Genomic DNA, 22,492 nt, shown 5'->3' with positions numbered 1-22,492 from the left:
CGTGCCCCGGGGCTCGCGCGCCCCCGCGCCCCCGCGCCCAGGCCGGGCGGCCGGGTCCCCGCGCGGCGCGCGCTCCCGAGGCCCGGGGGCAGGGCCGGGGGCGGGGCGCGCGGGGCGGCGGCGGCCGGGGGCGCCCGCTCCTCCCCCGCGGCCGGCCGGGCAGGCGGCGCCGAGCCCCCTGCGCGCGGCACATGGGGCGCCTGACGGAGGCGGCGGCAGCGGGCGGCGGCGCTGCGGCGGCGCGCTCGGCGGGGCCCCCGCCCACTCCCCTTCCCCTCTCGTCCACCTCCCCCGGCTGCGCGGCCGCCATGGCGTCCAGCGAGGAGGACGGCACCAACGGCGGCGCCTCGGAGGCCGGCGAGGAGAGGGAGGCCGCCGGCAAGAGGCGGCGCCGCGGCTGGCTGGCCACCGCCTGGCTCATCTTCTACAACATCGCCATGACCGCGGGGTACGTGCGCCCCAAGGGCCCTCCCCTGCCCCGGCCCTCCCGGCGCTGCCGCCCTGACGCTCCGCGCTTGGGGCGCGGGCGGGGCGCGCGCGGCTCGTGGGGCGCGCTTGGGGCGGGGCGCGCGCGGCTCGTGGGTGGTCGCGGCGCCGGGGGCGCGCGCAGGGGCCGTGGGGGAGGGGCGCGGGCGCCGGGTTGAATGGAGCGGGGCGGGGGGGCCGGCCCCGCTCGCCGGGCATTGCCTAATACGGTGCACGGCGGGGCGCGGCGGCCGCAGGGCGCGGGCCGGAGGTTAAGTATAGACCCGGGCAGGAATGCGGGGCTGACCTGCGGGGGAGGCGGCCGCCCCGGGCGCCGCTGCTTGCTGCTGCTGTTGAGCACGCGCCGGGGTCCGGCCACCCCGGAGCCGGAGCCGTCGGGCCGGTGGCCCGAACCCGCTTCCTCGGCCGCCCGCCCCTAGAGTGCGCTTCCTCGTGCTGCTGAGCGCCGGCAGAGTTTTCTTAACGGCTCGTGTCACCACGATTGTTTTACAGCAGTTGTGCGCCCTAGAGCCTCTCACCTGGGACGAGTTTCTTAAAACCCTGTCGTGTCGGAGCATGACACTGGTGTCCAGCATCTTTGTGGCCCCATGCCCCACTACTGATACCCCGTACTTGAATTTCTGGCTTTGAATCTGACTTCCAAGTTAAGGTTACACAGTCACTATCGCTCTTCAAAGAGCTGTCAAAGTGACTTCCTTGCCGACAGTTTTTCAAAACCTATTGGGAAAATGCTCTTCCGTTGCTAAGTTGCATTGCCTTTTACAAGTTATTTTCCTGTTATCACATGAAGTCTTATTAACCTATGTAAATGTGGGGAAAAGTTTAGTAGAAACTTTTCTCCAGGGCTTATGGAAACAGGTGAGTGACAAAGATTTAATAAATGATTTGACCCAGTACTGAGTACCTATTCTGTGCCTGGTGTGCCATCTCAATACCAAATACAGGTCAGAAAAAATATAATATTTATGGGGGATTTACTATGTGCCAGGCACTGTATTGGCTATGTTAGAGGTACTGTCTCGTTTTTAGTTCTGTACAATCCTGTGAGCGGTCCATGATAGTACATTTGATAAATAAGGAAACTGAGGCACAAAGAGATCAGGTATCTTGCTTAAGATCACACGAGCAAGTGTCAGATTTGGTTTTCAGCCCAGACAGTCTGACTCCACACTGGTGCTGCTGCTTTGCCTTTCCACTTTACTGAATTTTATAATCTTGACAGAGAAGACTAATGTCTTCAGAGCAACTGGAGAACAATTGAGTGCCCACCATGCGCTGCCGCCTTTAGATACAGTGGAGGCTGAAGGAGTTCTCTCTTCTCTGTCATAGTCTCATCCAGTTAGTAAACATTTTTGGAATACCTGCCATTTATTAACTGGTCTGCTGTCCCTTCCCTTTCCAGTCCACTCTCCCTTCTGAAGGCCAAGTTGCCTATTAAATAAAAATCAACGCATATCTGAAGTTTAAAGCCTGCAGTGACTCGCTGTTCCTCTACTGTAATCGACAGGATTTAGGCTGCCTGTCACTCAAGGCCCTTTGCAATATGCTCCCTGATTCCAGTTTTTTTGCATTTGAAATCTCCTCTAACTCACTGTGCCCACAAAGCACCATGCATTTTTATTTTCACGGCTCTTTCCATCTTTGCTGAGGCTGTCCACTCATTGTATGCTATCCTCCATATTGCTCCCATGACTTCTAACCAAGCCCACCTCTGAAGTTTTCTAGATTTCCTATCCCACTGGAGCAAGAATTAAGTTTTCTCTCCTTTGCATTCTCATCACTGCTCGTACAAATTACTGCTTATCTGAAACTTGTCTGTTTCCCTGCCATTATTGAGGAGGTCCCTGGTCATTTTCATCTCTGTTTAAAGGCAAGGATAGCTGAAATGGAATAATCTGTGTAACTTAACTCTGGAGGCTTTTTAGAGATGTTGAGATTTGAAGAAGGAATACGATTGGTGTATGTAGAGGGTAGATATTTCAAGTGAGATAAATTCCAGAAATAGCCATGAGATGCAAGAAAACTGGGCATATTCTCTCGATTTAATTGGAGGGTTCGTGAATAGTGGCAAATAAGATTAGATACATTGTGGTGTTGAAAGTGGGAAACAAAAGCATACATTTAATGGTGTGGCTAGCAGAGGGTCCTTTTGTTTATTTGACTTGCTTATTTTGTTTTTGTCTTTTAGCAGAACTTTGGAGTGTTTATTAATGTTTTGTAATAGTTTTGAAAACAATCAAATAATATTTAAGAAATAAAATTTTTATATAAATGTAAAAAAAGAACTTGCTTAATTCTGTAAGCTTAGCACAACCTTTCATTTTTCCTTATTATCTTTCGTATGAGTATGTAACTTCAGATTTTTCCTCAAATCTCCATTCTCAGGGAGGCCTTCCCTGGCCGTCTTCATTCACATAGGAACCTCCACACAAACATTCCTTTTCCCCTTTGCCTGCTTTATTTTTCTCCATCCCACTTATTGACATGTTAAGTGTACAATGGATTTTACTGATTTGTCTCGTTGCTTGTTGTCTGTGGTCCCCCTGCTATGGTGTAAGCCCGTGAAGCACTCAATAAATATTTATCAAATGAATACATATTATAGAGCATTGTAGTTATAGTATCTTCTCTGTTTTATATTCTATTTTCACTTAATATTCTACCAAATATTTTTATGTAGTTTTTATAATTACACTCTTTCATGGTTACATAAGAGTGTATGGAGTTAATGTACAATAATGGATTAAATCATGCCCCCGATGACAGTTTGCTTTTATTTGTTTCTGTTGGATTAGTTGCTTAGGATGAATTCCCAGGAGTAGAATTACCCCTTTAAAGGATGTGAAGATTTTTATGGTACTTGTTCGTACTAGGTGCTTGACTAGGGAAGCTAGCATTTCTCTTTTTTTTTTTTGCTTTTCAACAGACACTTTTGAGCCCATATGTGTTAAGTGCCTTGTCCTAGGTCAAGTGAGAGACAGAAGGTAAATATTTTAGGCCCCGTCCTTGAAGAAGTGTAACCTGGGGCGTTTATATATTGCAGTAAAAGACGGGACGGAATAAGCGCCCTACAGAGGTGTCAGGTCAGACAGGTAGGAAGAATCAGAGAAAGCTTTGTCGGCGAGATCGTAACATTTCAGCTAAGCTTTGAAGGATGAGTAGGATTTAATAGGCAAACAGCGTGAGTTAGGGGACAGAGGTGACATTGCTAGACATGCTGTTGAGGCGGCAACGAATGGGCCTGAAGTGTAAGGTGGGAAATGAAGATGGACGGGTAACTTGGGCTGTGACTGCACAGGGCCTTAAATGCTTTTCTAACCTGTTCAGATTTTAATCTGTAAACAGAAAGGTGCTGATTGAAGGTTATGTTTCACTCCTTTTAGCTGGGTAACCTCAGATAAGTTACTCGATCTCTCTGACGGTAAGTTTTCTCATCTTTAAAGTTGGAACCAGACAACTGCTTTGCTAGGTTATTACATGGAATAAAGAGAGAGTGCGTACAAAGTGTTCAGCAGGGTGCCTGCCACACAGTGGGTGTTTAAAAATAACTTCTATTCCTAGTGGTTAATTTAAATATGCACTTCCTGCAGAAAGAGGAACTATTTAGATATTTTCACAGTATAGATAGTGTGAATTATTAGAGCACCAAATCCAAAGTTCAGGCATATACATTTCCCAAAATGTTAAGTAATAGCCATATATTTTCTTCCTGAGGAGGGTAGATCCATTTTTATTCCCGAGGAGGTTAGATGTACCACAGCTTGTTTTTCCACTCATCTGTTGATGGACATTTGGGTTCTTTCCAGTTTGGGGCTATGACAAATAAAGCTATGAGCATTCACCTACAAGTCTTTGTAAGGACACGTGCTTTCATTTTTATTGGGTAAATACCTATGAGTGGAGTGGCTGGGTCATATACTGGTCACATGCTTGATTTCTTAAGAAACAGCCAAACTGTTTTCAAAGTGCTTGTACCATATTATGTTCCCCTGGGCACTGAATGAGAGTTGCGGTCGCTGCACCTCCTCGCCAACACTTGGTGTGGGCAGTCATCATAATTTTAGACATTCTCATAGGTGTGTTGTGTTATCTCATCGTGATTTTAATTCCCATTTCCCTAGTGACTAATGACACTGAACATCTTTTCATATGTTTACTTGGCAGTTGTGTATCTTTTTTGGTATAGTGTCTGTTCAAATCTTTTGCCTATTTTTTTATGGGGTGGTTTGATTTTCTACTATTGAGTTTTGAGAGTTCTTTATGTAGTCTGGATACAAGTCCTTTATCAGATATGTGATTTGTAAATATTTTCTCTCAGTTGTGGCTTGGCTTTTCATTCTCTTCATAGTGTCTCTCAAAGAGCAGAAGGCCTTAATTTTAATGAAGTCCAGTTTATCTGTTTTTTTCTTTTATGAACCGTTCAGCCTAACTCTTTCGGCATGAGTGACGATGTGCAATAATAAGTTGAAACAAATATTGGCTACTAAACAAAAGTCTCAATTTAGTCTAGGAAAGGAAGTTTAGAAATGTCAGTGAACAATACATGCAAGTATGGATGGTATGAACGTCAAAGACCATCTCTGGTATGAGCCTCCAAATGGTTACCTTAAAGGAGGCATAAAGAAGAAATAATAAAATTAGAATATTTTCAATAGGTGCTGAAATAATGGATCTGGGCAGTGATTATCAATGACTGCTACTATCACAAACAAGAACCACAGCCAGGAATTATGTGCTCCCTAGAGAGGTCCACAACACAGCCTGTGAGTTAGCCTGGAACGTGAATCTATCTGATCAAGCCCCTGAAGCTGTCAATTTACTATCAATTTACAGGAAATACAGGAGACAGAAGAGCACAATAAATGACCTGTGGGTGTCCGATTAGCAATCCCAGACTGAGGGTTGCTCTTCAGGGCAAACCTCTCAGTGTCTTCAATGACAAATTTCGAGAGAGAGAGAGAAGGAGAGATGAATGGATGGAGGGAGGGAGGGGTAATGGATAGATTAAAAGAGTCATGAAAGACATAGCAACTAATTACAAGGTATGAACCTTATTTCAATCATGATTTTAAAAAATTATGAGACAACTAAGCAAGTTTGTATTGTATGTGTTGTGATTTAGGAAGTTATTAAATTTTTTACATGGGATAATAGTATTATGGTTATGTTGATTAAAAATCATCCTTTTAGAGAAACATAATTAAGCATTTATGGATCACATTATAGGATGTATGAGATTTGATTCAAAATAATCAGAGGAGGGGAGGTGGGGAGAGATATGAATAGAGGTTTGGATGAAACAAGATTATCCATAAGACGATAATGTGTGAAGCTGGTAGTGGGCACCTGGGGCTACATTATGCCGTTCTCTGTGCCTTTGTGTATATTTAAAGTTGTTTATAATAAAAATTTTAAAAGCACTGTTGAAATTAAGAAAAGGAGATAGAGGTGTATATAACCAAGTTCTTCAGGGAGCAGGTGGTCTCTAAGAAATCTCAGGAGAAAAAGAAGCATCAGAAGACAGCCAGAAGAAAGAGCCCCTCCTTTGATGAGGGCTTTCAGGGTCATCGTAGCCATGGTGGTCTGAGGAGAAGGCCCCTGTGTTTAGTAGGTTATGGCAGGTATCTCTTGTGATAGCACTGTTCTCCTGTCTCCACTGAGTAATTTAAAAGTTCTTTGAGGCCAAGACGATGTCCACTTTATCTCTAATTCCCCAGCATCTAGCGCAGAACTTGGCTGAGCAATAAATGTTAAACCTGAAGATGAACGAATAAATAAATGAATTAAGCAAGCAAGAAATCTTCTACATAGAGAGCACAGGCTTATATTTTCCAAAGAATATTTTATCAAGGAGTGTATCTATTTGGGTTCATTTTTGGATAATAAATAGCTCTGGCGTATTTTGAAAAAACAGAACTTTCCAGAAAAGAATTCTTAATTGCAGAAGCTCCAATTGCTTTTGGAATTTTTTTTTTTTTTTAATCACAGGTGCTAAACTGATGGGTGTAGGAAGTCCAAGGTTAGTTAAATGTAGGGCCCTTACAAGAGACTTTGATTGTCCCCCCTTGTGATGGTGGGTTTAGGAAGTGAGCGCAGATTAGTTCAGATTAGCTCCTGGCCAGATTTACTGAAAAACAGGTGATTAGTTAGCATAGGTGGTTCCGTGGTCCTTTCTAGCCCTGGAGTGTTCATTTCTTTTATTTCGAACAAGTTAGTGATTGGTATTATCATAATATACCAGTTGGTGCAATACTGCCACCTATGGATCAGCAGTATAATTTATAACAACAATTTTTTTGTTACAATGACTGGATTTTTACATAATGCTATTTAGAAATGTAGAAAACTCATTCTTTGATGAACTCTTTGGTAGGTTAATAATTACCGTTCAAATTGATCTTTGCTAAAAATCTGATTTGGATTTGCCTAAAAAAAAAAGACAAGTGAATAGAAAATGTGAATTAAAACATTTTATTAAGCTTTTTGTTTTCTTATTGGAAGTAGTAGAGGGACTTGGAATTGAGGATAATGAAATGATAACATTTGAAACCTGGAAAGTACCTAAAACGTTATCCAGAGTAGCATGGCTAGGTTAGCCCAGCACAGAATCCAGTGTTGGCTCTCGTATGGGATGGAGCCATCAGTTGAATCCAGGACAGCCATGGTGTGGTGGAAGGGGACAGCAGTGGGGGTTAGGAGACCTCGACCGTTAACTTACTCTGCGACTTAGGATAAGTCACTAGATGTCTCTGCGTAGTGATTGTCTCATATAAAACTGCAGACTTTTTCTAGAGCACACTACTATCAGCTGAAATATTTGAGCATAACACTCTATATCACTTTTAGAATTACTTATAATTTAAATACACGAATTACTGTGATTAGCTGATACCCCAAGGCACAGTATATACTGAGAGCCAGACCAGTACAGCACGGTGGTTCAAGACTCAGAGCTCAGTGGTGAGTTTAGGTCCCAGCTGACTGTGTGACTGTTTCTGCTGTTTCTACAGCAGGAAAATAGAATAGTAGTCGCTGCCTCGTAGGGTTTGTGAGGATGGAGTCTGAATATGTTAAATATGCATATAGAACAGTCTGGAACATTGACAGCTCCTGAAAGTGTACTTATTATTATCATTGTCATTATTATCATTATTCTGCATTTCAAAGGTCTTTGTGATAGTTGCATTCACCTGACTTCTTCTCACATCTCATGAGAAAGTCATTGCTTTCTCCTCATCGTGTGAGGAGGAGGAGTGGACATTCCCAGAGGAGAGTTGTTGTTCTGCCCTTTGCTTGCTGTTCCCCTGAGCTTTCACTTCCATTGTATTCGATCAGTAGTTTCTTTGCAGGAATCGTTAAGCCATTTGTCTATTTTATGAGTGCTCTTTAACAAGTTAAAACTGTATCATAATTCTGTAATTCGTACATCCATTTAACTAGACACCTGGACACCACTGACTTTAAAAGCCTGAGGTAGCTGCTCATTTCCGCGGGTGTATTAGTAAAGATTTTTTAAAGTTGCAGATGATGCAGCTTTTTTTTTTTTTTTTAAATTTATTTATTTATTTATTTATTTATTTTTTTGTGAGGAGATCAGCCCTGAGCTAACATCCGCCAATCCTCCTCCTTTTTTGCTGAGGAAGACGGCCCTGGGCTAACATCGGTGCCTATCTTCCTCCACTTTATATGGGACGCCGCCACAGCATGGCTTACCAAGCAGTGGGTCGGTGCGCGCCCGGGATCCGAACCAGCGAACCCCGGGCCGCCGCAGCGGAGCGCGCGCACTTAACCGCTTGCGCCACCGGGCCGGCCCCTGATGATGCAGCTTTTTAAACTTAAAAGTGCTTTTGTAATTGTGAGGGAAACTGGAAAAAAATGACCTCTCATCAGTGACTCTTGGAGATTGAGTGGTAGGGTGAGAAAGCTGGGCTCCACAGGGGTAGCTTGTATTTTGAGTACCGTTAATTCACAACAGAATCTATGTATAACGTACAAATGTAAGTTGAAAAGGAAGGGCATATGTATTTTTTCTTTTCTTTCTTTTCTTTTTTTTTTTTTTTTGCTGAGGAAGATTAGCCCTGAACTAACATCCGTTGCCAGTCTTCCTCTACTTTATATGTGGGTCACCGCCACAGTGTGGCTGACAAGTGGTGTAGGTCTGCGCCCGGGATCTGGACCTGTGAACCCGGGCCACCAAAGTGAAACGTGCCAAACTTAACCACTACGCCACCGGGCTGGCCTTCTATTTTATTTTTTTTAAACAAACTGTTTGAAAGCAGTCCTTCTCTACGCTTTCCTTCTGTGGCACAACAATTGTTTTTATTTAGTGAAAATTATAAAAATATTAATTAATGATTCTTATTAAATATTTTTACTTATAATTACATAAAATTATATCTGTATTTGTATAAAGTACAGATTATACACACACAGCTTTTTACCTTAAGAAATCTTTATATAATTATCAAACGCTTTATATTAACTTCATTTTTGGTAGTAAACCTGGTTTCTTCAGTCTGTCAGTTTATCTGCTGAAACCAGAAATGCAATGGACATGGTTTGACATTTGTAGGTAGTTGGTCTCGAATATGTTCTGTTCATCCTTTTGAAAAGTCAGTGTAAAAATAATGTTTTCATTTCTTCCTGTGGGTTTTTTAAATAGAATTTTGAACTGAGAGCATAATAAAACGTACATGTTATTACTATATAAATTATGGCATTCCTTTTCAGGAGGATTAGTGCTGCTCATCTTGATAGAACTTTATAAAATACTTTTATTTTCTGCAGGTGGTTGGTTCTAGCTATTGCCATGGTACGTTTTTATATGGAAAAAGGAACACACAAAGGTTTATATAAAAGTGTTCAGAAGACGCTTAAATTTTTCCAGACATTTGCCTTACTTGAGGTAAGTTTTCAATGGTGCTGTTTTTCTGTCATTGTAATACTTATTTGAAAATTTATTTGTTGAGCAAAATCAATCTTATTTTGCTGATTACATACCAGCTATGGATTCATTTAAAACCAGTGTTGACAGGGATTTATTTTATGTTGTATACTATTGACTTGTGATTATTTTTTTTATTTGCTTACAGATAGTCCACTGTTTAATTGGTGAGTTTTTGATTTAATTTTTATTTTTGATATAAATTGGTTAGGGCAATGGTTGACTTGTTTTTCTCTTTAAGGAATTGTACCTACTTCTGTGATAGTGGCTGGGGTCCAAGTGAGTTCAAGAATCTTTATGGTGTGGCTCGTTACTCACAGTATAAAACCAGTAAGTGACACGAACATGTTCTCTACCTGAGCCCACAGGAAAGCTTGTTTACTCATAGGAATCAAAAATATTAACGTTGGTATATTTCAGGAAGCAGAACCATGGACAAAAAAAGAGTTGGGTTTGGATTTAAGTGTGATTGTACATTGACTTAGTGTGTTAGTAGAATACTAATTATAATTAGTAGAGTGATTTTGAAACACGAGCAAAACCAAGTATTGGCATTTAATATCCATAATATACTCTCCTCTGGTGTTTTCCAATTTTTAAAATTAATATTCATATTCTGTCAAATAGTTAACTGAAATTTTTCTTTTTTGTTGAAGTTATGTGTATTCTCTTTGATTATGTAATTGAAGTTGTCAGTATAAACAGTTTAATCTTCCTCATTTAGCACTAAGTATTATAGCAACAGACATAAAAAATAAATGGAGTTCTGTAGATCTGAACAAATGGAGAGACAAAATTGAAAGTTAGAAGGGTTAAGGGACTTAGGGAAAAATAAACGTTATTTATTGAGGCATGACAGGAGACAGACGTGAATCTAATTAGGGGCTTAAACTCTTTTAGACAAACACACACCATGCTTGCTATGTCGAGTCATTGGGCCTTGTAAACCCGTGACAGAAGCATTTCCCAGATGGGCCCTTCTGACCTTCTTGACAGCCTCCGGAGGCTCCTGTCTACTTGAGGACAGATCTCTGGCCTCCTTTCTGTTCCTCAGATGCCTTTCTTGTGTCCTCTCTGCTTGGGGTGATACCTGACCTCCCTTCCATTGCCTGCTAGACTCACTGGCCTCCTGTCTGAGCAGGGACAGATCACTGACCTTCTGCCCTCTTAATAGTCTACACTTTAGCTCTCTTGACTAGTATCTTTCGCTCAACTTACCTGATCCACTTGGTCCCTAACCAGCGACTGCGGTACAGTTAGCAGTGAACACTGCCACGAGGAGAGCCGAGCTTTTTATTCACATGGCCCAGGACTTTAAAAGCAGGAGTCCGACATGCACAGAATGAAAGAGAGTCTATTCCAGACAGTGAATGAATATAATAGCTGGGCCAGAACCACGCAGAGTCTGAAGACAGAGGAAGAAAAAGGACACAGACAGGATGGCCAACATTAACTGGAGAAAAGGAGTTTAAGAGAAGCTAGAGAGTGGCTGGTCCCCAATAGAAAAGAGATCCATGTGCTCTTTTTTGTCCTCCACAAGACCTCTGCCTTAATAGTACTGTTTAATTCTCTCCGACAGTAATTTCTTATTGGCACCTGTGCACCACTTGTTAATTAATTCAACCATTTATGGAGTGCATTCTACATACCTGACACTGTGCTAATTTCTGGATTTACAAAAATGAAAAAGGCATCCGAGCTACGAGTGCACTGGCTGTTGGGGAGTGAGGGCAGTCACACACATGTTGAGTCATTCAGCACATACTAGTTGTGCACTTATTTGCTGCCTGATACCGTGCTGGGAATCTGCCTCTTAATAATACAACATGGTTCCCGCCTTGTGGAGCCTGCAGTTGGGAGAGATGCTGAACCAAGGGTTGCACAAATAATTATATTAGTTTCATTATTTAGTGTTACTACTCTGAAACAAGAAACCAATATGCATTGCAGTATACCAGGGGACTCAGCCTGACCTAGGGGGTGAAGGAAGGCTCCCCTGAGGGAGGAATATATAAATTGATTTATATTAAATTAACATATTAAATTATGTGAAATTTTCATACAGATTGGCATGTATTACAATACGGATATGACCAAAGTACTGTGAGAACAAGGAAGATGAGCAGATAATTGCTCAGAGTGAGGGGAGGGGTTTGGGAAAAGTGTTCCAGAGGGCAGGATGTTTAGCTGCATCTTAAAAGATGAGAAAGGTGGCAATAAGGAAGTAATAAGGGAGTAGCATTCTGATTAGAGAGAATAGCATGTGTAAAGACACAAACGTTCAGAGCATATTCTGGAAATAACACAGAGTTTAGTGTCACGGTGGGAGGGGAGGTCAAGTGATCGTAGATGAAGTTGGAGAGGTTTCTGAGCACGGATTGTGAAGAACCTTGAACATCGTGCTCAGGTCCTGGGATTTGATCCTTTTCTCCTGTTGAGCAGTGGAGACCCAATGAAGCTTTTAAATCACAGGACTAGCTGCTTCCCATTTGGTTTCTGTTTGTTTGCTTCTTTGTTTTGCTTTTAAGAGAACACTTAAATCCATGAAGAGAATGAGAGAATAAATAAAGAGTGGAGAGACTATTTAGGAGGCTGTTACAGTAGTCTAGATGAGAGGTGATTAATTAAATAGTGGTAGCAGGGCCCAAGAGGAGAGGGCAGATTCAAGAGTTAGTGCTCCGGTAGAGTGGGTGCGATTTGGCGACTAATAGAAAGTCAGAGGGTCAGATTGTTCCCACGCTGGTTTTGAGGGTGTGTTGTTATCCTGGGATGGTTGAGTTATTGGCTGGAGTGACAGGTGAGAGAGAAAAACCAGTAGAAATTTGACCATCCTGTGCTTAGGACGTATTTAAGGTGCATGTTAATAGTGAATTTTGTAATAGTGACTGTATTAAGTTTTCTGTGTTGCATCTGTCTAACCCCAACATTCCATTATAATAAAGACACATGATAAATAGTTACAGTAAAATATCTTTTCATGGGAATATAAGTTGAAGGTTAAACGACACTGTGGATCTCTCTGTAATTCTGCAGATCCAGAATGAGGAGAGTGTGGTGCTCTTTCTGGTCTCGTGGACTGTGACAGAGATAACTCGCTATTCCTTCTACACATTCAGTCTTCTCGACCACTTACCGTACTTCATTAAATGGGCCAGGTGCCGATGTCTTGTGGTTTAGTTTCTCACAGTCCTGTGCATGCAGATTTTGTGTGCTGAGCTAACACCAGAGAATTAAAATTTGTGTCTTCGCCCCGTGATGCCAGGCTGCTGTTGTTTTGGATCTTAGCAGTGTTTTAACTTGCATTCTAAGGGCTTAATTTAATGATCGGAGAGGAATCATATTAATATATATTTTGGGTGAAATCAATTCAAGACAAATTATATTAATATCCTTAACCTCCGAATTGGTCATTTTTCTTTAAAAGCAAATTATATAGTTTTGGAATTACATTCAACTCTGTACCAAAAACATGGCATTTTGTCTGATTGAGTTAAATTATTTTAATATTCAATCCCGTATCCACAATTTTTTGTGTCTTGTATATACAATGTCAACTTTTTTTGTGTGTTTTAAGTAGCAGAGACAGGCATTTTTAAAAGTCATACTTATTTGCAATAGTGTTATTTGGAATGTGGACAAAATTTATATTTCAAGGGCTCTAAGTATCTCTATTCTAAAGCAACAATTTTTAAAGCAAAAGATATTCTGTTCTTTTTAAAGTTTGAATTCTTTGAGCAGCTGATATTTTATAGTTATTGTAAAAACAAGACTTCTCTTTGGAGAACAAATTACAAACCAGCATAGATTTGTTCATTTCATTCTCTGTGTTGTACTTTCAGTTGCAATAATGGTAATAACAATCACATAAACTGTGTGCCTACTGCATACCTGAGACACAGCTATGAACACAACAAAGTCTCTGTCCTCTCAAGACGGAGGAGACAAAAAATAAAATAACTAACAGGCATGTGAAATGCCAGGTGGTGAGAAGTGCAAGGAGACAATTGGGGTAAGAGACTTCAATCTTATATATATCCATCCCATATATGTCTATCCCATATACATCTTCCCCATATATGTCCACCCCCTATCCCATATACCTCCACCCCATATACGTCCACCCCATATATATCCACCCCCATCCCATATACATCTACTCCATATACGTCCACCCCATATACTTCTATCCCATATACATCTATCCCATATACGTCTACCCCATATACATCCACCCCCTATCCCATATACATCTACTCCATGTATGTCCACCCCATATATGTCTGTCCCGTATAGATAGGATAAAAGGGTTCAGCGTTTTCATGCTTTAAATTCTTTGTTTAAACTACAGACGTAATGTGTTTTCATTGTAACAAACTCAAACAGTACAGAAGTATATAGAATAAACATAGAAAGTTCCAGTTTGTTCTCCTAACTGACCCCCCTTCCTGCCTCTGGAGGGGAAAAGTTTAGAGTTTACCCATCTAGACTTTTTCACATTAAGAAAAATGTGAACACACAGATGTGAGATTTTTAAAACATAAATAGGATGATATGATACTTGCTTTTTGTATCTTAGAGCTCTTTTTTTTTTTATCGGTACAGATATATTTAGATCCAGTTTTGTTTTTTTGCGAGGAAGAGTTGCTCTGAACTAATACCTGTTGCCAATTTTCCTCTTTTTGCTTGAAGAAGAGTGTCGCTGAGCTAACATCAGTGCCAGTCTTCCTCTATTTTGTATGTGGATGCCACCACAGCATGGCTTGATGAGTGGTGTAGGTCTGCACAAGAGATCTGCACCAGCGAACCTGGGCTGCCAAAGCAGAGCGCGCCAGACTTAACTACTACACCACGGGGCCGGCCCCTAGATCCAGCTTTTTAACTCTTAATGCTGTACAATATTTCATAGGGTGGCTGAACCAGTTTCCTATTGCTAGAATTTAGATCGTTTCCAGTTTCTAATATCATAAATAATGCTTTGAGGTATTGTAGACAGTGCTATATCCATCTTCCTGTTTTTTAAAACTCTGATATTATGTTCATACATTCCTAACTTATTTGAGGATAATCCTTAGCTAGTGTCACCTTTGTTTTTGATCCCCATATGTTCAAAGCCTAACACTTTTTATTAAGTGATTACTCCTTTTTTATAACTCATATATTATACATGTTCTAATATAATAATTTATATGAATAAACCAAAAAGAAGGAAAAAACCTTTTAAATTGCTTATAATCCCTCTACACAAGAATTATCACTGTTAATTGTGATATGTATTCTTGCAGACTTTTTTGTATTCTCCAGCTCCTTTTTAGATATTTGTGGCTGACCATTTTGTATATAATAAAACGCCTTAAAATTATAATTTGAGCTTAAACATACTGCCTGTCATCAGAAGGTTGCACTACCATTTATATGCATTTAGTTGGTTTTATTCTTATTGTACCTGAAAACTTACTCACTTTTAGTGATTGGGCCTTTCACAAGGTTGGCGGTTTGGAACGTATCTAGACTTTGATCCTAGAATGCATCTCAGTGCCATTTTGCATGACTGCAGTTTTCTGGAGCTCTAGCGCCTTTAAAAATACTAATTCATAACATAGTCTCTTCACATTTGCTGCATTTATAAAATCTGTTTGCGGAAGATAACGGTCTTTAATGCTTTGTCTGCCTTTTGGAATGCGTTTGCATGTTTTGAATTTCTGGAAAAGTTAAAAATTGCCATTGCATGTTTAAATTTGCTGTTTAGAAATCTTTTGTCACTTGCCTTAATGTTAAATGAAGCATTATAAAATCTTTCAACTTTGAAATGCACATATTAGCATAATACATCCTGTCAGTTAATCATAATCATGAATAATTATATTTCACGTCAAAAATCTTAAAGATCCCAACTGTCTATATATATTTGCCAACCCCATTAAATAACCTAAAATAATATTTGCATTTATGTTCAAATGTTGAAGCTATTGTTCTCAAATAAAACTTTACTTTAGAAATGGCTTCTTAATTGTAAATAGTTGGCCTACTGTGACGGTTTGAATTTATTTTGATTCTATTTATACGTTAGAAGTGTTCCTAGAAAAGTCCACTGGATAGATAATTGTATAGTTATGTTTTCATATTGATTTCCATTTTAATTTCAAAAATGCATTCCCTTCAAAAAAATTTTAGGTGACAATTAGGAAGCATAAAGAAGCATAGCTTTTTCTGAATAGGTAGTTATATCTCTCATGCTGCCATCAGAACTTAGAGTTAGTGACATGCAATCTTGTTAAAGTGCAACTAAAGTCAAATAAATTATATAATTTGTTCCCATTTCGTTAAAAATAATCGCTGTCTTTAAGGCTTTAAACTAGTTTATTCTAGGAGTGATATATTTTTTTCTACTAAAGAACAATGCTACCAAAAATTTCTGAGTGACATAAAGCTAAAGAACCATTTAAATTAGTTTGACTGTTTTACTTGAGAAGGGAATATAAAATGTTCGGTTATATATGTCATTTTAAATTGAGATTAGAAAAGATTGATTTAAATGATATGCAAGTAACTACACAAGACTGGTAAGAAAGCAGGTGATGTACCCAAGGCAAGGAGGGAATAAACAGGGATAGTAAAAGGATCATTCTTCGTTCTTTACCAGTTAATCTATTTTGGCAAATAATTCTGTCCCCCTCCACCATTTCTTACCCTGTATGTCCTTGGCATAGAGAAATAAGGTGATTTTTAAGTTGTCTCCAAGCTTATCGACATAATTTATGTCGATAAATTTAACTTTTCTTTACAAATATTTCATAATGCCAACAAAATGATTAAATGAAATATGGGTCCGTGAGGCTCTCCCTGCTGGAGACCAGTAAAGACTTGCAGTGTGTTCCCGAAACTGTAGGCATAACTCATGTCTGACCTTCTCTGTGTGAGAGAACTTGCCACGATCCAAATGAACACACTGTGATTTTGGATTTTGAATAGAACTTTCTCAGCTCTGTTTAAAGCAAGCTATTCCTTTAATGTGGGAATTCAGGAAACAACTTTTCTTACTTGTTTTGTTTTCGACGATGTATTCATTAGTAGTTACTGATGCCTTGGGTAGTATTATCAGTTCTCTGAAATAGTAATTCTCTTTTAATTAGTAACCACAAAGGGTTTTCCAAATGCCTCCAGAGAAGTACTTTGGTAATTTCAAGGTTTAGATATAAAATAGAATCATAGCTGGTCTTCTAAAGCACAGCATTTGATCAGTCAGTGATTAGCTGCAGGAAAAAAACAGTCAGTTATGATTCCAGGAGTCAAAGAAGTTTCCTTTACAGTTCCTTACAATACTTACATATACTTTACAATACAATACAATATTTACATACTTTACAATACTTAAAAATTTTAAGTATATACATTTTACATGTATACATATATCCTGCATGTACATTTTTCAAATGTATACAATTATTTCAGTTCTGTAGAGTAAGTTGGCTTCTTATTTTGTTAAGATTTTGCTGTTTAAAATAGAAACTGCTATGAGAAAAAAGCATGATAATTAAATTAATAAGCAAATGATTAAAGCAGAAAAAAATGTACATTATATAAGGTTATTGTAAATATGTATTTACAATACATAAGAAGGAGAATTTTTAAGTTTAAATATAGTAGTTAGCAAAAGAACCATGATAAAATCCAATAATTATTTTAAGAAAATAATTCTCTGAGGTTTTTCTTTCTGCAGATATAATTTTTTTATCATCTTATATCCTGTCGGAGTTGCTGGTGAACTTCTTACAATATACGCTGCCTTACCATATGTGAAGAAAACGGGAATGTTTTCAATAAGACTTCCTAATAAATACAATATTTCTTTTGACTACTATTATTTTCTTCTTATAACCATGGCCTCATATATACCATGTAAGTATGTATTTATTAATACTTTGATTTAGTATATGCTATGAAAGTTTTTGGAAAGATATTATAATATGCTAGTTTAATAAGCAAGGAGAAATAATAGCTACAAATACATCAAAACCTCCATTCAGTCCCTCACGTATTCATGATTTGAAATAATTGAAGAGCACAAAAAGACTTTTTCTTAGTTATGAGAAAAAAGATAGGTTAATACAAAGAAGATTGCCTTCTCAAAATCATTTAAAAATAAGCTTAATATGATTTATTTTTTTAAAGGAAAAATAAAGCATGCGTCAGTGAACTATTTGCAAGCATTTAGAATTATGTATCTGAATATAAACATTTCACCCAAGAAAATTTCAGGTCATTTGTATCTATTCATTAAGCATATACTTGGAAAAATCATCTGAAGTTCTTTTTAGTCTATGTGTATTGTTCTATGTACTAGAAAATAATGAAGTTGCTTTTCTTTACATATTTTGAATAATTCAGCCTCTTGTCTAATTTCTCATCACCTTTCAATAGTTGCAATGAATTGGTGAGGCTTTACTCACTTTGTTTAAACACTAATAGTGGTATATTTTTAGGTCAAATTTTGGTAGTCATTAGTAGGAAATATGAAGGTAAAGCAAAGCTGTTAGTCTTCTCAATAAAATTAGAGACTCTAATGTCAGTGCGGGGGGGATAAGGAAATGAGAAAAGTTTATAGAATCTAAAATCTGCGTTGACAGGATACAAAATAGTTCATCTAAAAGGGATGAGCATAAAACTTGACCAGCCCCGTGAGGCTTCCAACTTTTAAGCTCCTCCGACATCAAAGTTGACTTACGGTCAGATGTTGATTTTACTCCCCTCATCTTCTACACTTTCAGCCTGTCGTCAGATTATCCACCAGAGCCAGTGCAGGAGGGCTAAGGAGTGGTACATCTACTGCGCTTGTTTATACGCTCTGCTTATCCCAACATCTAGTGAACGGCAGCATGCCTCGAGCAGAGACAGACCTTCCTTCGCTGTCTGTCATAACATAGTTACAGGTTCAGGTATTGGGTCCGCCTCTTCCTCATGACCACTGAGGCATCTCCACGGAAACCCAGGGCCCAATAGATCATGGTTTGGAACCATCAAACCAGTATCTTTTGACTGTGTGTTTTCAGGTGTCCTGGGAGATGCAGACTCTACCTATGTCGGTAGTAGCTTCTCAGTTGACTGTGCTGGCAGTTACCTGCGAGTCCCACTTGCTGAAGGATCAGTCAGCCAGGGGAATGTTTTCCACTTGTTTATTAGTATTAGCAGTAATAACAACTAATTTTACTTTGCTTATTAAATCCTTTGCTAATTATAAATATTTTTGAGTACTTATTTTAATACTCAGAAGTGCTATTAGTTCTCATTTATCAATGAGGACATTACAGATTAGAGAGGTTAAGTGAATTGCTTAAAAATCACCCAGCTTGTACATATGGTCAGGATTTGAACTCAAACCCATACTTCTACTAAACTACTCAGAATGTTATAGAAGTATTTGCAATAATTTGTCAGTTAGCTTGAAGTATATATGACGTGAATATCTTTAGGCCACCTAGGTATAAGGTGGTGGTTACATGTATCAAGATGGGTAGTACCTAAATTTAAAAAAAGAGTTTGTTGTGCATTTTTGCTCTATTTGAGCTAAGTTCTAAAGATAGTTATCCAAAGTTGCCTAAGCAAGATATTCAAAACTTGTTTTGTCATTAGGTTCATTGGTTTTGGTTATTCTGTTCATCATTTTCAGAGGTATTTTTACATTTATATTGTTTAAGGCTGATGTTAATTTATTTATCCACTAACGTTTACAACTGTAATTTAAAGCACTGATTCAAATTGGCTCAGAATAATTCTCCATATTTGACAGGGCAGATGACCATTTGTCTAACTGACCTAATACATATACATTTATGTGTTTGTATGTAACAGACTGCCCTTATACCCAGTCAAGAGGGGCTTCTGCTCTGGGCCCTGTTTTAGAGGGCCCTGTTCTGGCCCTCTACTGATCACCCCTCCACACAGGCCCCTCTTCCCTTCTAGATGACATTCTGGAAACCTCCGATCATGGAATTTGCTACCCAAATGGTGCTTAGGGTGTATCTAGGGACTGCAGAGGTCTCTTCTCCAATCTGTTCTCCTGAGGGTTAATCGTGTCACCAGTGTGCACATCCCTGAGATCAAGGGGCAGCCATTTGTGAGGGGTATGGATGAAGCTGGGTTGTGTGGGCTTGGATATCCACACATGTGTTCATGAGACCACTCAAGGTACAGGACAGCCAATAGAACGGAGAGAAGGGGCCAGGCTGGGTAGCTCTCCTTGTGCTAGAACGTTCTGGCACAGTATTCCAAAGAGTTACAGAATTCCAAATTTAAACATGGCCTTTCAGGTCATTATGAAGGTATATTTGCAAGATATTTAAGTTTGCTAAAGAAACCCCAAGAGTTTATGGATTAAAATATTTAGGTATGTGGTATGTGGGCCTCCCTTTGTACTCCTATCCTACCCTGGGATCTGTAAATATCGGGGGATAGTGGTCGTATGTGCTGTGCTTGCTCTCAAAGTTTGCCATATTTAAGAGATTTCGAATATAAATAATTTCCAACCATAACTCATCTTTCTTTGTTTTCTTCTTTCCATTAAGTGTTTCCACAACTCTATTTTCATATGTTACGTCAAAGAAGAAAGGTGCTTCACGGAGAGGTGATTGTAGAAAAGGATGATTAAATGATCCCTACACACAAGGTGCTTTTTCCAGAATAACCAGGATTACTTGAGTCCAAGTTTTAATAACAAGAATAAACAACTTCATGAAATATGACAAATTGTCTTGTTTCTTAAAATAGAACTTGAGACACGTGCTATTTGCCAATATTTCTCTTCACATTGTGCCAGGTCCTTTTTCTACAAGAACTATGCAAGTATTTATTATCAACTCCTGGGTGGGTGATGATCATTAAGAAAATAATTGGGAGTATTACCTGGGGAAAAAAACTTTTTTTTTTAGTTTTACTAAATTTTTTTGCAACATATGCTCAAAGCTTTTTAAATCAATATTTAGAGATTAGTTTAATGATTTAACATTATGATCCCTGCCAGTGATATTTATGTTGTGTGATATTTCTAAATGAAAGTAAATACAGACTTATAATAACTTGTTAATTATGTATTGATATTTCTTGAACCCAAGATCTATTTCTTTCAAATTATAAGGCAGCATTTTTGATTGATAATTTTTGGAAGCGTGGACATAATTTGCTATATGGGAAGACTTTTGATATAGATAAAGTAGCCACGTAAAAAACCCAAAAATATTCAAGTAGATGTCACAATTGGAAAATATTCTTTGAAAATATGTCTAGGCCATTGAAATTACTTATACTACTAAGCACATTTATTTTTATTTGAATTAACCACTCAAGGACAACCTTTTCCGCTGTAAGGATTTTAAGGGATTAGAAAAAATTTAAGTATATACTTTGCCTCACTTGTGAAAAAAATAATAATATTAGGTCTTATTGTAATGTTGTACTCAAAAAGGCTGCTCTGTACCATGGAATAATCTAATAAAAATCATGTTATGATAATCCCTTTGTAGTACTTAGGTAACTAAAAGGTTTTGGGATATGATTTGAAACAGGCTCATTTTATTCTGAATTCCGTTGAATAGCAGACCTCGCATCCAGATGTTTAATAGAAAGATACACTGAAGGTATTGTACTGCTTTCATTCTTAGGTAGGTCCTTTAAAAAGTTTCCCCCTTGTATTAAGGTATGCTGCTTGCTCCAGTTTAGAGAGAATATGAAATATGAGACTTTAAAAGAAAAGGAACTTTTTGCCTACTATAGATATGTGGGTGTCATTTTGGCTTTAAGTGTTCTGTATTGTTTGCATTTACAGTCAACATGTAAAATAACACTTCTCAAAATTGCTTGTTTTGTGTTACCACCTTCTTTTCAACTTACTTCACGTGGAGATTTGTAGTTCAGAATAGTTTTGCACACTTTCATTTTAGATCACTTGATTTTTAAAAGGTGCTGTTTCTTTTTTTACATTTTAATATTTCCTCTGCAGCTGAATGTTTTAACAAGCAATATGTATTTGGTTACTAATTCTCAAAGTGCTGATGTTCATTCTTGATTTACATGGCTTGATCCATTTTCATCTTGAATTTTTATATGGAAGAAATTTTCAGGAAGTTTTTCTTTTTGGAAACATAGTATAAGAAGTTCACATATTTATCTTGTTCGATGCCTGTCTTATAAAAAATATTTTAAATCCTGTTCCTAAAATTTGCATTAATTCAATTTGTACTCCCTTCGAGCAGTTGTAATCCTCTTTTTTTTCTTAAGTTGTGGAATATCTTGAAGTAGGAATTGTGATTAACTTTAATAAAAATGAAAATGCATCAGACTCTTCAGTGACCTATGTTAATATACTCAAAGTACGCCTAAACTGTAGATTCAGTTTATTTTCAGGATCTTCTGTTCCAACTAATTTTAAACCGTCCTTGTGTTGAAAATCAAGTGCTTAAGCGGTAGTTTGATTTCAAAAGGAGAAAGTGTTTGAAAGTCCTTTGCGCTTGTGTCCTGTGACTGCATCTTCCTTTGGATTTCTCCTGAGTCACCATAACTTTCCTTTCAGTAGGCGAGTCAGGGCTTGAATCAAATAGAGCTTGAATTCAATCCTGTAGACTCCAGCATTTCAAAAACGTATATCAAGAATTGTTGATACCAGCAACTTTCAATTGGATTTGGTGACATTCCGTAAAATTCTGGCTTTAAATTTTCATAGCTTTATAGCTCAATATAGTATACAATATGTACAAAATGCGTCTTTTTTTCTTTTTTACTTTTCATGATCTTAATTTGATATTAGTATGGCAACATCCCTGATAGTTATAACTTAATATAAAAAGCATGCCAAAATAGATATTAAAAAGTCGTTTTCACCAAAAGCTTTTGTAACTTGACATCTGTAGATTCTCAGAAGCATTATTTTCACATCTTTAGATTTTTAAGCATCTAATTATTATGCCACTATCTCATGGTTTCTGACGATACATTGCAATTATATGGAATCATGGAATAATCCTTTTTTCCTCCGCCACACTTTGTGCCTACTGTGTGCCAGGTACTGTTGTAGGG

General features: G+C 38.6%; 1 protein-coding gene across 1 annotated transcript; it reads left to right on the top strand.

The window, feature by feature from the left end:
• The first annotated feature begins 191 nt into the window (after positions 1 to 191).
• HACD1 (3-hydroxyacyl-CoA dehydratase 1) lies at positions 192 to 21,758 on the top strand. The gene is made up of 7 exons (XM_058532497.1): positions 192 to 448; positions 9,274 to 9,391; positions 9,579 to 9,597; positions 9,672 to 9,760; positions 12,464 to 12,585; positions 17,148 to 17,326; positions 19,990 to 21,758. The coding sequence occupies exons 1-7, from the start codon at positions 192 to 194 to the stop codon at positions 20,070 to 20,072; spliced, it is 867 nt and encodes a 288-aa protein (XP_058388480.1). The 3' UTR covers positions 20,073 to 21,758.
• The last annotated feature ends 734 nt before the right edge of the window (positions 21,759 to 22,492 follow it).

This window comes from Diceros bicornis, chromosome 36 (genome assembly GCF_020826845.1).
Source record: "Diceros bicornis minor isolate mBicDic1 chromosome 36, mDicBic1.mat.cur, whole genome shotgun sequence".
Lineage (NCBI taxonomy): Eukaryota > Metazoa > Chordata > Mammalia > Perissodactyla > Rhinocerotidae > Diceros > Diceros bicornis.
Note: the sequence above shows the minus strand (reverse complement) of the source record. Positions and strands in the feature narration are given on the sequence as shown.